General features: G+C 32.5%; 3 protein-coding genes across 5 annotated transcripts; 2 read left to right on the top strand and 1 right to left on the bottom strand.

Annotated features, from left to right (window-relative positions):
- Positions 1–2054: 2054 nt before the first annotated feature.
- On the top strand, positions 2055–10806 carry Lrrc20_1 (leucine-rich repeat-containing protein 20). 2 transcript variants are annotated; one of them, XM_011196598.3, is made up of 4 exons: positions 2055–2723; positions 9292–9435; positions 9503–9670; positions 9742–10806. In XM_011196598.3, the coding sequence occupies exons 1-4, from the start codon at positions 2453–2455 to the stop codon at positions 9894–9896; spliced, it is 738 nt and encodes a 245-aa protein (XP_011194900.1). In that variant the 5' UTR covers positions 2055–2452; the 3' UTR covers positions 9897–10806. The 2 variants fall into 2 exon arrangements, with proteins under 2 accessions (XP_011194900.1, XP_011194901.1); XM_011196599.3 differs by lacking the exon at positions 2055–2723 and adding an exon at positions 7529–7686.
- A 120-nt stretch (positions 10807–10926) lies between these two features.
- Positions 10927–13175, top strand: LOC128921931 (uncharacterized). 2 transcript variants are annotated; one of them, XM_054230971.1, is made up of 3 exons: positions 10927–11629; positions 11694–11913; positions 11983–13175. In XM_054230971.1, the coding sequence occupies exons 1-3, from the start codon at positions 11588–11590 to the stop codon at positions 12150–12152; spliced, it is 432 nt and encodes a 143-aa protein (XP_054086946.1). In that variant the 5' UTR covers positions 10927–11587; the 3' UTR covers positions 12153–13175. The 2 variants fall into 2 exon arrangements, with proteins under 2 accessions (XP_054086946.1, XP_054086947.1); XM_054230972.1 differs by having other exon boundaries at positions 11986–12537.
- On the bottom strand, positions 13008–13560 carry LOC114805120 (uncharacterized; the record flags this gene model as incomplete). Its single annotated transcript, XM_054231756.1, has 1 exon — positions 13008–13560. A coding segment is annotated over one exon (537 nt), but the record flags the coding sequence as incomplete, so codon positions are not given.
- Positions 13561–16426: the final 2866 nt, after the last annotated feature.

Raw genomic sequence — 16426 nt, forward strand, 5'->3', positions numbered from 1 at the left:
ATAAATTACGACTCCGAAATAGAGCAATAGTATACGCTAAAATTAAAAAATAATTATTTCTTATTATTTAAAAATGCATATGTATACATAAGCGCTAAATAATATGTATATAAATGATGTTGTCATAGCCACAGTACATGTTCAAGACCCTAAATTTCAGTTTAGCAAATATAGAAATTTCTCTCCGTTGACATTTTACTCTGCGTAAAAACTGAAACTCCCGAATATATACTTAAAATTAGCTTTCCACTAAAACTTCATTCAATTTCTTTTATTCGTCAAGCCACTTGCCAATTGCTCAATCTAAATTTAGTCTGATTCATTGACATCAACGCACTGTTAAGTAATTAAGAGTCTGTGTAAATTAAGTGATTCTGGGTAAATTTCTAAATTAAGGAAATAAGATCTTCTTTATATTTTCTTTTATGTATATAGTCAAAAAGTGAACTAAATGAGTTCCTATTTAAGCTATAAATAAATATTAGGGAGTCATCCCATGTGATGGGCCCAAAAAATCGTCATTAAATTATCATGAATTGCTTTCTTAATATTAAAAAAAAATCGAATTCGTTTTAAAGATACATTAGTTAGAAGAAGGAGTTGTTAGAAGCTCTGCGCTGGCAGCTGGAACATGGGGGTAAACCCATGTGATGGGCCCAAAAAGTCGTCATTAAATTATCATAAATTGCTTTCTTAATATTAAAAAAAATCGAATTCGTTTTAAAGATATTAGTTAGAAGAAGGAGCTGTTAGAAGCTCTGAGCTGGCAGCTGGAAACTCTGTACGCGTTTTTCTAAAACTGTGTAAACATACATAGATCGAAACGCCGCTAATTATTTTTGTTTCCAATAATCCAAATAGTTGGAGTCGTAGAGGAAGTGCGAACCCATTTTTTCGAGGCGGTAAAATTCTGAATGCTATAACTTATTTTCTACACAATGATGATAAACTTTAAGCTCTATCTATTTACTGGTCGTAGAAAAAATTCTAAAAAATCCCTAAAAAAAGATTCCGTAACATGGTTTCACCCCTTAAGGTTTGGTTTTAGTACCATTATTAATAAATTTTGATTAAAACAAATATTAAACTTCACATTATTTAATAGACTCCAAAGCTTTATAAAAAAGCTAACAAGTTTAAAGTAAGTAAGCTACGCTCTACTCACTCACTTTCAAGTATTGGTATTAAAATTTTTAGCTTTGGAGTATTTAATCGTCTGGAACAATATTGTGCTGAAAAACAAACTGCAACACATATACAAGCCATAAAATGCAGGAGAGCGTTTCTCCGCAGATAGGAGTCGACGAAAATGCGTAATAAAGAGAATGTACATACACACATAAAAACAATTCGTTGACTCGTGATTCCTAATTTTTTGTTTGGATAAATTTCTTGCTACGTTTTATTATTAAAATTATTTCGGTTTTGTTTTGATTTTCGTTCGATGCTCTTTAACTACAATTTATATGCAAACAAATATTCGAACGTATGATCTACACAAAGCGAAATGTTTATAAATAAATGGGTTAATACGCACTATGCATTACAGTTATTACGCGTTTAAATTAACTCATTTGTTTTCATTCAGATATAATGTCGAGGAGACAATTATTATTAACTTTAGTTAAAGCAACATTATTAATTCAATTAATTTATTGTTGAATTATTGTTGATATTTTAATGAGTAATTTGACTTCACCGCTAAATATCTTTTTTTTATATTCTCTACGTTTGTTTTGTGCTTGATTATCGAAATGCTCGTTAAACCGAAGCACTACTGTATCTCTCTATTGTGTCTCTCCACCTTATTTTTTCTCTAATACAATTTTCTCTTGCAGGTATTAGTATTTGAGGAAGTGCATGGTACTCTCTGATGGCTCTCGACCCAAGTTGCGACTTTTGTTCGATTGCCATAGGCATATTTACGTGTACATACTGCATACATTGGTACATAAGTACGAAAACGTGTGTTTATACCTTATATTATTTTACTTTTGTTTTGATTTCGTTCGACGCAATTATTCTTTCTTCTTCCGTGGTATAAAAACAGCTGATGGCGGAGCTTTTCAACCATTTGAAAAACGGAAGACACACGTAAAGTTTAGGTTTAGCGGTTTTGAAATCATTGAATATTATTTTCATTGAAATCGAAAGTGTTAAAAGCAAAGAAAACGGCAATTCTCTATTAATTTATTGTGAACAACTTTAAATGGGTCATTAAGTAAAGAACCAAAATAGACGCAAAAAATAGCAATAAAATTTAAAATTTTAACTGTGACTTGTATGACAGCTGAAGTGTGTACATAAGTGGCCACAGAACGGGTGAAAACCCCATAAAGATAACATATAATTAATTTCTTAAATACAATAGCGTTGCAACTTTTCTTATTGGAGACATATTTCTGTGCAACAAAAGAAACCCCGAATAGTGCTGTTAAAAAATACACATAAAATGCGTCCATTTGGCAACGATATAACCAATATTGCCAACAACAATGGCAACAGCAACGGTGGCGGAAACAACAATAATAATAACAATAACAATAATAGAGTTGCCACCAGCAATGAGATTAACGGAAGCAGCGTGCAGATAACTGACGATCCGCGCGTACCGCCACACATTGCCCGTATGGGAGGCATAGTGACCTGTTCACCGATTGCTGGACGCGGTATCATTCGAGTAGTTGGTCGGTGTGAAGATGCAAAAGAGAACAATATGTTGAGTGAGTATTGATGGAGCAAAATTTTTTTCAAAAAGACATAAAGACTTTACAACTATTTTTTAATTCATTTCACTCATATCTAAAATGTGTAAACAAAGCCTTAATTTTCTACTTATGTCTTCAGAACTCAACTTACATACTTTTTAAAAAAAATTATTTAAATTACATACAAATTGCATAAGACTGAATCCGAATATCTGTCAGTTTTATAACACTTGCCACGCGTTTAATTGCACTCCAAGATGCCTGCAAAGTGTATCAGGAAACAAGCGCTAAAAACCCAAATTTGTAAATAGTGCGTATATTTAAAATATTAATGTGCACTAGCAGGTGCTTGGGTACTTTTTGTCTATAATGTATATTTTAAAGTTTGTACGACTGTATGGCAGTAAATTCAGCATATGAATTAACAAAAGCGACCCAAAGCTGAAAAGCAACTAATCAGCTACAGCTAGACGATTGTGATGTAAATGTAATCGTACTACTAGTCACTGAGCTGCGCTGAAGTGATCGTTTGAATTGCATGCGCGCTGGCGGGGCATTGCTCCGAAAACCACTTTTACGATGTTTAGATATGGCGTACAAAGAAAAGAGCCTCGTTTTTTATGGGGTGTTAGCGTTTCGTCACTGGCAAGGTCGCAGTTATTCAATGGTTTCTATTTAAGTTGCTGGTGAAGTGCATATTATTAAATATTTGATTTGCAATTGTTGTTAGTAGGTCAAAGGTGAATCGATGACTGTATTGTAATAATATTTTATTCCATTATCTTACTTTTTTATTAAATGCAATAATAGCAAGTGTGTTCATTAACTGCTTTAGTTAACTGGATATTGTAAACTGTAACTTTGCTATCTAATTTAATTCGGCTATTTGAAAGCAAAACAAATTGTCCTCATAATGAGAGCTCAAAAAACAAAATGGAACAATTATTATTTTAACCAAAATATATAATAACTATGTGAAGTCAAAACATTATTAAATATTAAATTTAAATAGAACTTTCCAAATATTTATCTTTCTGCCACCCATTACATCAAGAATGAGAGCGCAATAATTTACAGATCTAAGAAAGAACAGTATCCAGTTGCTTTGCATAAAGCAATTTTTGGTATAGTTTACTGTAATAAAGTTCATTATATATTAAGTAAGTTTTAAACTTAACAATGTAACTTTTAAAAATATGTATTTTTAATATATATTTATACTATTACATACATATGTACTATATACATATATACATATGCTGCATGAGGAAAATTTTCGGTGACTCACATAGTTTGTAGTATTTTATAAACCTATGAAAAATAATAATCGTCTCTTGGAAAATGTGGACTACTTGAAAATATTCATGCTTCGTTTATAGCTTATTTTGCAGCTATGTGCGGGCCTCCTTTGTAGCACATAATAAAAAATTATTGTTTTGTGTAAATGCTGGTTGCTTGCATAAACACACGCGTACGTTCACGTACTTACATATATGTATAAAAGCTTTATTGGGAATAATTTTTAAACACTGCATACATATTTAGCTTTAATTCAGCCATTGGTTTTTCATACCTACATATGTATATTTTACAGGTATTGCGTGTTGGACTATCCAACCAATTAGTAGCTACATACATACATACCTTACGTCGCTTATTACTCATACTAACAGTACTTATATAAGTAGCAAGTGGATTTGAAGTTGTTCAATTTTATAGGTCTGAACATTTCGCATTTTTTATAGGTACGTTATATATGCACTGCAAAATAGCAAATACTTGCGTATATATGAATAATATTGTAATATTTAGTTTGGTTTGTTGCTTTACTGCCAACAATCTTTCTTAACTGTAAATACTAGCAGAAAATAATGGAGATCGTAGGCCTAAAATTTGTTGAGTATGATTGTTGTATCCATATAATATAATACATAATCATTAGGGAATGCCTAATATATGTATATATAATATGATTTGTGATAAACGCCATTATATTAATTACTCGTAAACATTAAAGCTAATCACCGCAAATGGAAGACTATACTTCAGTTAGTCTGAAAAAACAGATATCTCATTAATGAGTAATACTATGAAGCTTAACAACATACATATGGACATTTCCGCCAGAAGGTCCACCACAGACAATATATTAAACATTATTAGAATTGCAAAGTTTTCGCATATTTTCATAGGAAAATATTTAAATTTATTTATATTAAATTATTTTTATACAATTAAAATAAAAAACACCTTGTTCAAAATTCAGAAGATTTGTGACTTTGGTGCCTACTTAAAATTGGTCACGTGCGACATCGTAGGTATGGAATTTAAAAAATGAAAATTATTTTTTGTCTTGTAACATTGACTTAAGTATGTAAATAGATAAGTTTACATTATTTATTTACATATGAGCAAAAACCGCACTTTAAATTCTATTGAACTAGCTATTTAAATAGATTATAGGCTTACACATCAAAATAAGAGTTATAATTTTAACAAGGTTGTCAGGAGAAAATCATTTGCTGTTATAAGTGATAAGCTAGCGAATAACATTTTTTTACTAAAATTAAGAAATCCTTTAGTTGCTTTTCTAAAATTATTATTTTTTCTGATGGTAACTGCTCTCAGATTAAAAACACATTTATATTATCAAGCCGGGTTGATTTTACAAAAAAAAAAATTAAAATACTCTTCAAAAACAAAATAGTACAACTGTGACTTCCAATTTTTGTCCCATGCGAATGCCTTGGTTTTTTGCAATTATCTTGAAAATGAAAACCGCTCCAAAATCAACCTTAACACTGTCAAAGTTAAAAAAACATTTTAGTTCATAATTTTTTTTAAGTTAAAAGGTGTACGATTGTCACATTCGACATGGCGGAAATGCCCATATATTATGTGGTCAGTAATAATGGAAATAATCAAATGAGAGAGATTAATCATTTAAGGAAACATCTATGTCATTTTTCATATTGAACAAGAAAAAGAAAAAAAAACAGTGTGTTACAATATAGAAGATTGGCCAGACATAAGTATAACCATCCAACCTTCCATCCATCAATCAGAACAACCGGTTGTCATTAGCATCGACAATGGTCCAATAAGCTATTCACAGCCATCGAAGTTGTTGACCATTGATAAATATGTAATAAAAATGGTTGGGTTGGGTAAGATATTATTTTTTTTATACAAAAGTGTTCCTGCCACGTCAATAAACATAATATTGAATTTAACCATACGGAAGCCTGCCGTTTCATCTTTGTCATTAAATTTGTCTGAAAATTTTCAATATTAATGCTATTTCAATATAGTAAGGAAGGAATCATTTTGATATACATAGATAGATGATATAAAGAAACGAGAATAAAAGTATTAAGATCTGTGCAACGTATTGCGAACATATGATAAGGTATTGAACTTTTTTGTTATAATCTTATCATATAATTACCAGTTTGTTAACTGCGTAGGCAATGGTTTCATAAATGTTTAAATATGGGTGAAATATATATGAATTATATATACATATCATCATGTATGTATTTCATCTATTTTCCCGACCATAGAGTTCTGCGTATGTATTTTACACATATGTATGTATGTAAGTAGTTTTATGGCCAAATTTTCATATCTAATTTTTGTTCTGCAAAATATCATAAACATAATAGTAAAATTATTGTTTTTATTTCAACTCATACATATAATATTAATTCAAATTCAGCGCATATTGCAACTTTTGCGCACTCAATTTCCTATGATCTTGTATGCACAAAGTATGTACATACGTGTGCATATAAGCATGCTTTGGAAAATAATACATTCAAAAAATAATTATAAACACCGAAATAGACAATTACCATAGAGAGGTGACGCCAAATTAACGAAATGCAATTGTAGCTAATACTGTGTGTTTATCCACAAGCCACTCTGCCAATTGTCGTTAACAGCTGTTTGTTGTTGGCAACTGATCAAGCTGACAGTCTCGTGCTTTTGTTTTTTTGCCTACGTAGTAGACCATTTGTCTACTAGTAAGAGCTGATGGTATTAACCTCTAGGTGTTTTATGAGGATGTATTCGTTTTTGTTCTCTTACACTTTCTTTAAGTAAATTCTTAATTTTTAATTCTATACCATTTCACGAGAAATTAGTTTTAACTATTTTGCCTAATAAGTTTATAGAGAGCTCATTTCATAGTACGTATGTACGTACATATGTTTTTGTATATATTCCGTTTAGAAAATGAGTCTTGTAATGAGTGATTTGCATTTTTAGTGAAAAGTGTATGAAAAATTATAGCAAAAGCTCATTTGTTCCTATAATTATAAACTGATATGGAACTATAGATATACAAGATTAATCGTTCACTCGAAAGCTTCAGTCAAAATTAAATTTACGCTCACTTTATGGACAGCATGGTGAATATGTGTGCTTGCGGCCACTTAAAAAGATAAAGAGCAAAAAAAATTTAAAAATAAATAAATGTGCGATCAACGAATAATTGATATTGCCTACATCGATGAAACAAAGAGAGAAAATTATTGCAACAGTCTAGACTCTAGAGTGAGCTTTACATTAAGTTTTTTTTGCGGAGAAATTATTGTTTTAAAGTTGAAAAATAAAATGTAGTCAGACAAAACGACTTGTTCGGTCTGAAACAACTTTTAAGACCATGTACATATATCACTCTCTTTGATATTAATCTCTCTTTTGCTGCAAATTGTTTAGTCAGAAGCTAATTTCTCGATTTTCTGTGCAAGCTGCATACACAATAAATATTACACTCAATTTCTAGTCGTCAGTTGATCGTGTTCGATCAATTGAAAAACAAATCCATATGCTCTGAAAGTGAATATTACACTATATTTAGTGATTAGTAAATCATCTTGAAAATTCGCTGAAATAATAATATAATTGAGAATGGCACATGCTGTGGTGCGCGTCGTAGAGAGATGTGAAAATGCGCAAGAAAATGACTCATTAGGTAATAAACTATTGGAATAAATACATTTGACAAAAATAACATATAACTAAGGTTGAACACATTCGAATTTAATTTGACAGTTTCATACAATTTTACCAATAATAAAATGTGTGGAATTTTGAACTTTATTTTAGTATTTAGTATGTGCTTATTGTGGAAGAATATTTTGTTATATTATTATATATACTATATACATTACATTAATATAAATATATAATATACTTGTATATATTTTTAATATCTACTCGAAACGAGAAAACGTTTATAAATACACATCGCATTTTTTAAAATGTCTAATATATAAAAATAAACAAGTAAGGAAAGGCTAAATTCGGTTGCAACCGAACATTTTATACTCTCGCAATTTATTTAGAGATTTACCTATATTTTCGGTGAAAAATTACCCTTAGGCACTGAGTTCTTCATGTTTGATATCAGGGGCCTTGAAAAGTCATGGTCCGATTTTGATAATTTTTCCACAAGTGATGTCACAGCTCAAATACAGTATTTGTGTAAAGTTTTATTTCGCTATCTTCATTGGTTCCTTATGTAATATTATAAAGTGAAGGAATAAGATGGAGTTCAAAATTGAGTTATATGGGAAGTAGGCGTAGTTGTGAATCGATTTCATCCATTTTCCACACGTGTCATCAGGGTGTCAAGGAAATATTATATACCGAATTTCATTCGAAACTGTCAAGTAGTTACTGAGATATAGTTTTTGACCCATAAGTGGGCGACGCCACGCCCATTTTCCATTTTGTAAAAAAATTTCAGTGCAGCTTCCTTCTGCAATTTCTTATGTAAAATTTGTTCTTTCTGACGTTTCTCGTTAGTGAGTTAACGCACTTTTAGTCATTTTCAACCTAACCTTTGTGTGGGAGGTGAGCGTGGTTATTATCCGATTTCTTTCATTTTTGGCCTGTATAAGGAAACCGCTAAAAGAAAAGACTGCAGAAAGTTTGGTTTATATAGCTTTATTGGTTTTCGAGTTATGTTATGTTCCTATGTTCCAAATTTTATTTTCATAACTTTATTTATGGCTTAGTTATAGCCTTTTATGTGTTTTTGGTTATCTCCATTTTGTGGGCGTGGCAGTGGTCCGATTCCGCCCATTTTCGAACTTAACCTTCTTATGGTGCCAAGGAATACGTGTTCCAAGTTTCATTAAGATATCTCAATTTTTACTCAAGTTACAGCTTGCACGGACGGACAGACAGACATCCGGATATATCTTATATCTAACTCGTTTAGTTTTGGGACTTACAAACAACCGTTATGTGGACAAAACTATAATACTCTCTTTAGCAACTTTTGTTGCGAGAGTATAAAAAAATGTTTGCGATGGCAACTAATGAGTACTATTAAATCAGCAGTGAATAAATAACATACATATTTTTGGTTGAGACATTAGTTTCAATAAATGGCGTTAAATATTATTCAAGGTTAATCATGTGTTTGACCACTGCACCAACTACAGCACCTTCGGAACTTTCACTAATCTCTAAAATAGTATAATCGATTATGTTTATTTTCGTCAGTATGCTTTTGTATAACTCAAATTTTTATAATTTAATACAAAAAAATTGTTTTTATTTATTTCAGACTTGTCAGAATGTCAGTTAATGCAGATTCCTGACGCAGTTTACCATTTGATGCGAAATACCCAACTAAAGACTTGCGATCTTAGCAGCAATGTCATCAAAAAGATTCCCGCGAAATTTGCGCTCAAATTCAATCTCATCACTGGTAAGTTCGAGTTACGCTTTAATGCAAAAAACACAATTAACTTAACTCTATTTTCCATTACATGAAGACCTCAACCTCTCGCACAATCAAATGGCTAAATTGCCAGATGAGTTGGCAGATCTAAATGCGCTGGCGCACTTGAATATCTCACACAACTCCTTCATTGTTTTGCCACCAGTTGTGTTTAAAATGCCCAAATTACGTGAATTAGATGCCAGTCACAATGCCATCATCGGTAATTCCACTACATTATATTCAAACTAGTTAATCGCATTGTATAATGCCTTATTTCTATTTTATTATCAGAAATCGACACTGATGAGATGATCACAAGCGATAACTTAGAAATAGTTGACTTGAGACACAATCCCTTGGGACGAACTTGCCACCGCAAATTGAAAAATGTCAACACATCATTTCGCCTCGAAATATCGGAGATTAATGAGGATGATGATTGGTAGGGTTGTACGTTCTTCTGCGGAACCTGTAAATAACTGTGTAAAGAAATCATAATGGATCGTTCTGCAAAAGGTTTCCTTAGGATAGTTTCCTTAAACAAAAGATCTAATTTGATTAAGCTGTATATGATGAGCTATTTTAGTTACTAAGTAATATTGATTTATATGACCATGGTTCAATCAGAACTGTAAGGTACTTATTTAGTCGTTAAGTGATTTAAAATGTTAGTTACTATATAAAGCATATCAAGTTTAACTATATTTATAAGAACTGCTGAATTATTCAGTAAACTTCTACGAAAAACTATACTCTTGAGTCGAGTAGCAAAGTAAGCATTTTAAGCAACTAAAAGAGATTGGCTACTTTAAAGTTTAAGTGCGCATTATTAGCACAAACTTATGAATTAACGGCTCTAATGTACTTAAAATTTATTATTTTTGTATAAGAAAGCTTTAAAGCTTTCAAAGCACCAATGCCAAAGAAACAATTTAGGGATATTGAACGATTTTATCAACTGTGTGAGTTGTGTAAGCATAAACCTAAGACAAACTGCATATATACCTAACGTTAAGGTTTTACATGTGATTTCTTTTCTAAACTAATTACTTTTATTGTAATTTCGAAAGAAATGAATATAAAAATAATGATCTTAGAAATTTTGGTTACTTTAGAAGCATTATAAAACTAGTCAAAGATGGTTTACGATTTTTATTTTTAATTTTTTGAAACGACTGCCTTAAGAAAAGTTACTTAATTTTCGGAGAACTCCTTCATATTTGGTTTACATCCTGTGCTGTATAATTTTAAATTGTCTAATGTGTTAACTCAAAGAAGTATTTCTTAGTTGTTTAGCTTAATCTTTATACGATTTATAAATAAAGTTATGTTTGCCATTGATGGTAAAGAAACACATCCGAGTCTTTTATTTTTATTTATTTTTTTCCGCTATGAGTTAATATTATCTGGTTGTTAACGTGAAAAAGGCAAGAAAGCTCTAAAACATGAACTGAATTCTTTTAAATTTTTGAAAGTATTTTGCTTCAACCTTAATTAATTCCGTATTTACGGATTTCCCTAATAGCAAATTGCGATTTTTTTTGTTGGAAACATATTTCAGTCGCCAGTTTATATTTGTATGTAGTGTTTAGCTCCAGGTGTAAAGTCGGAGAAGCAGCGAAACACGTTGAACTCATAAAATCAAGATCTTGAAAAACGGAAAAGCAAAATAGTGCAGTTTTAAAAAATTTCAGCGTCCCATCGAGTACAACAGCTTAAAATCCACCAGGAACACGTTTATTAGCTTCACTTATGTATGTACGTAACTTTTTCCACTGCAAGAAGGCGATCAAAACTGTGAGCAACTCAGCAAAAAGATGCGCTTAAAAGTATGCAACATATGTATATAAATACATATCCATAATGAAAATAAATTTTATAGAATAGCTATGCATACTTATATAGCGGTGAATTTAAAATGTAAAGACGAACTTAACAAATATATGTGTTAACATAGAAATAATAGCTGTCATCGATTGGCTAACTGCTATAGACAAGCCAATCGAAAAAACTTTCCAAATTTTATACGAACTGGAGCACTGAAATCGAATTGTCTATACTTGGGCGGACTGAAGTCTTTGACAGTTTGTTATCAAAACAATTTAATTTTCAAAGTTGGAAAAGATAGAATAATTTTATGTTAAAAACTAAAATGGAAAACAACGAGTATTTTAATTTGGTAAGAAATTTGTTTTATAAACATATGTAATATATTGTGTTTTTACTAATAAATTATTGTACAGGTTTCTCAGTATTTACAAAATGAAGAGGAGCTTATGATTGGGAGTGCTGGTATACTAGCATTTTTAGATGAATTGCCATCTAGCTCCTGCTCGGAATCTTCATCAAGCTCTGAGGAATCGGAAAGGGAGGAAACCTCTAAATGCCAAAACTTTTGCGAAGTCATTGATGGCTATGGTGGGAATGAATTCAAATCGCACATGACCGTGGAATTTTTAATAGGTATGTATTTATGGACGCATATTTTTTTATTGACTTAACAAATTAATTTGGGCATTCTTTCTTTCAAAGCAGTTGTGGATGCTGATAAAAGATTCGTAGATGTAACTTGTGGTGAACCTGGTTCTCTTCATGACAGCAGAGTTCTTCGTAGATCGCATCTTGGGGAAACTTTAGTATACTATCCCAGGCTTTGGGGGATAAAGTGGGCATGGTTGGAAAGAGGAGGTTCTCCAGACTAAGAATATATATATATATATATATATATAGCTGCAGCTGATTTATAGTTTTCGAGATATTCGCACTTAAAGTTGAAAAAAGTGCAACTTTTATATTGAATTTTCACAAAATATACTGAATATTTTATTAAAATTATGCACTTATTTTACACTTACACTTCACCACATTGTTTCTGCATATTTATTTTATAAATATTATCACGAAAATAGCTGTAAATAAATATTTAACATTTTACACAAATCTCTTAATTTTAACAATAACAAAAAGGGTTGCAGCTTGACAAGTAATAAGTGTTGCCATATCAGATATTTTGCAAACGAATGAGAAGAACCAAAATAAATAAATACCCAAAATGCAGAAAACAAATGCCCTCTAAAAAGATTGTATAAATATAATATAAAGAAAGTTTATGATATTCACTCTACGTACTATAAGTATATTTTATTGCATCAATAAGTTTAACAAACGGATCTTCGTATTTATTTGCTATCTTTTCTATTATCAAATTTGCAAAATCTTCAGGATTGTTGTAATTATCCTTTATAAAAAAAACATTTGATGACCCGCCACCGGGACTCAATGCGCTGCGTATGGGTTCCATCATCGGCAACAAATGGATTGTCCGGATCGCTGTGATTTACACGGCGGTGCTCATACCCGTGACTTGCCAAGCAGTCGTACGCCTTCCAGCAGTCGGTACATATTATTGTACTTTCTGCGACATGCTTTTGAATTAGAGGTATGAGCACCTCGGAAGACCGTACGTTGTCCGGTCATACTTCTAACCTTAAATCGTCGCTACCGTCCTCTACCATTCCCAATACCCAGTGGCCTTCAACTCTCCTTCCTAAAAAAGAAATAAAAAATAAGTACTTATCTAACGTAAACAATAATATATTTGCTATTACCTTTGTTGAATTTTCGTTTACCGAATTTACTTTCATCGATTTGAACTTTTTTGCCAGGGCCGCCAATTTTTCCCACCGCTACCTGCTGTTCGATTTGGTACAATACCACCGCTTCGCGGCAGTCATTGTACCAGTCACATATGGTGGAGCTCGATAAAATTGGCTCCCTGAACATGCTGTTTTGCCGAACTTCGGCTTGTGACCAATGCGAGGCATAGGCGTACATTAAATAGAACACCTGAGGTAATGGAATCTTAGCATTTTCAAACCAAGTACGCTTCGCTCGGGACACTGCTCGCGTACGGCAAGTACCCTTCCGACATCGAAAAATTTTGACTGCACTATTGCCGGCTACCGATACCGCCATCGCAGTCTTGTGCACACGACACAACTTCCTATTCGGAATCAATCCCTGCTCCTCAGCAAAAGCAATACATTTTTCGCGGGTGTCAAATGTGTGGAATATTGGAAAGATATCATTTTGGCCTCCGACGCAGTCAAAACGTTACTTTTTCTAACACCTCGGCTGGTCGATGGCTCGTTACAATCTATTTAAAAGACTTTCGTAACATTTTAAACAAATTAAATTCTATAATAACATACCTGCTGAACTTCCACTCATTTAAAAAAAAAGATAGCGTTAAGGAATTTATATAAAACAATTTGGAAATCACTTGGAAATATTCACGAATATTCACTTAGAAAAACTCACGTATGGTCACTTGTAAAAGCACAATTTGAATTGAAAAGTATGGAAAAAGAGTAAAACGGACAGAAAAAGAACGGTTCTTTGATTCAATAGTAGTTGTAATAAAATTCGTTATAGAAAATGAAGTGTTAAGGAGACTGACATACCCTCTTTGACATTATTTATTTTTGGGTTAGAACTTTTTTCCGCATTGGCGGCCTCCGGCCGCCTTTCAAAAAAATAACCCTGGTTGAGCCAACACCCGGAGTTATCAAAGAGGGGGTAATTAAAAGTTCTTTCGTGTCGTACTACTTTCCGCATTGAACTGGATATAGTGTGCCTTGCTGGTGAAATTGAATGAAATCGGTTTAGGAATAACCTCAGCCCTCATATCTATAAATGACGATTTTCGTTATTCTATTAAACTTTATGCCGAATTTATGGGTAAATTTGTGCGTTATCTTAATAAAATTTCTGCAATAAACTGCGAGAGTATAAAATGTTCGGTTACACCCGAACTTAGCCTTTCCTTACTTGTTATAATTAAAATAATTTCATTGTAGTTATACGTGTGTGCACAGCAAAGGAGGAGCAAGGAGGTGACGGTGGAAATGGTGGAGGTATGTTTCATATCTTTTTAATACATAATACTAATTAGTAATTTTAAATAATTTCTGGTTTTTGGATTTAGAATTGGTGCAATAGATAACAACAACAGCAACGCAGAAAACAATGAAAAGTAAATAGTAATTATAAATGCGTATATGTGCATGTTGAGTTAGTGCGTATTAAGATGTACATATATGTATAATAAATTTGTTTGCAACATTTTTATTTTTTATGTTTATTTAATAGCTGTAAGAACTTATGAACTTAATTTTGCAAAATTGAAATATTTATTTAAAAATTGTTGGGATTACTACATTTTTATACTCTCGCAACCTGTTGCACAGACTATAATAGTTTTGTTCACATAACGGTTGTTTGGGTCACCAAGAAATATAAGAGTTAGATATGGGGTTATATATACATAAATGATCAGGATGACGACTAGATTTGAAATCCGGATGTCTGTCCGTCCGTCTGTCCGTGCAAGCGATAACTTGAGTAAAAATTAAGATATCTTAATGAAACTCATGTTCCTTGGCAACCCTGAGGAGGTTGCTTTCGAAAATAAGCAAAATCGGTCCACTGCCACGCCCACAAAATGGAGAAAACCAAAAACCTATACAGTGTCATAACTAAGCCATAAATAAAGTTATGAAAATGAAATTTGGAACATGGGATCCCATTAGGGAGGGGCACATTTGGATGTAATTTTTTTTGAAAAAGTGGGCGTGACCCCGCCCCAAATAGGTTTTTTGTATATAACTCACAAACTAATAAAGCTATATAAACCAAACCTTCTGCAGTCGCTTTTTTTAGCTACTTCCTAATACAGTCCAAAAATGAAAGAAATCGGATAATAACCACGCCCACCTCCCATACAAAGGTTAGGTTGAAAATTACTAAAAGTGGGTCAACTCACTAACGAAAAACGTCAGAAACACTAAATTTCACGTAAGAAATGGCAGATGAAAGCTGCACTCAGATTTTTTTTACAAAAAGGAAAATGGGCGTGGCGTCGCCCACTTATGGGTCAAAAACCATATCTCAGGAACTACTTGACCTATTTCAATGAAACTTGGTTTGTAATAGTTTCCTTACATCCCAATGATATGTTGTGAAAATAGGCCAAATCGCTTCTCAACCACGCCTACTTCCTGTATACCAGAACTTTGAAGACTTCCTATATACCAGAACTTTGAAGACGATATGATTGGTTTACTTTACAATATATAAAGTAAGCACTAGTGAAGATATCGGTGCAAAACTTTGCACAAACACTATGTTCATAGTGTAGTCCAAAAATCGCCGAAATCGGACCATAAGTTTTTAAGGCCCCATATATCGAACACGAGTGCAGCTTCTATCTGCGATTTCTTATTTGAAATTTAGTGTTTCTGCCGTTTTTCGTTAGTGAGTTAACCCACTTTTAGTAATTTTCAACTTAACTTTTGTATGGGAGGTGGGCGCGGTTATTATCCGGTTTGTTTCATTTTTGGACTGCATTAGGAAGTGGCCAAAAAAAACGACTGCAGAAAGTTTGGTTTATATAGCTTTGTTGGTTTGCGAGATATGTACAAAAAACTTAGTAGAGGCGGGGCCACGCCCACTTCCCCAAAAAAGTTACATCCAAATATGCCCCTTCATAGTGCGATCCTTCATACCAAATTTTATTTCCATAGCTTTATTTATGTCTTAGTTATGGCACTTTATGTGTTTTCGGTTTTCGCCATTTTGTGGGCGTGGCAGTGGTCCGAGTTTGCTCATTTTCGAAAGCAACCTTCCCATGGTGCCAAGAAATAAGTGTGCCAAGTTTCATCAAGATATCTTAATTTTTACTCAAGTTACAGCTTGCACAGACAGACGGACGGACGGACAGATAGACATTCGGATTTGAACTCCACTCTTCACCCTGATCACTTTGGTATATATAACCCTATATCTAACTCGTTTAGTTTTGGGTGTTACAAACAACCGTTATGTGAACAAAACTATAATACACTCTTTAGCAACATTTGTTGCGAGAGTATAAAAATATGGTGTTAGGTCTGTGTTACGCGGGGTTGCCATACTG

This window comes from Zeugodacus cucurbitae, chromosome 5 (genome assembly GCF_028554725.1).
Source record: "Zeugodacus cucurbitae isolate PBARC_wt_2022May chromosome 5, idZeuCucr1.2, whole genome shotgun sequence".
NCBI lineage: Eukaryota > Metazoa > Arthropoda > Insecta > Diptera > Tephritidae > Zeugodacus > Zeugodacus cucurbitae.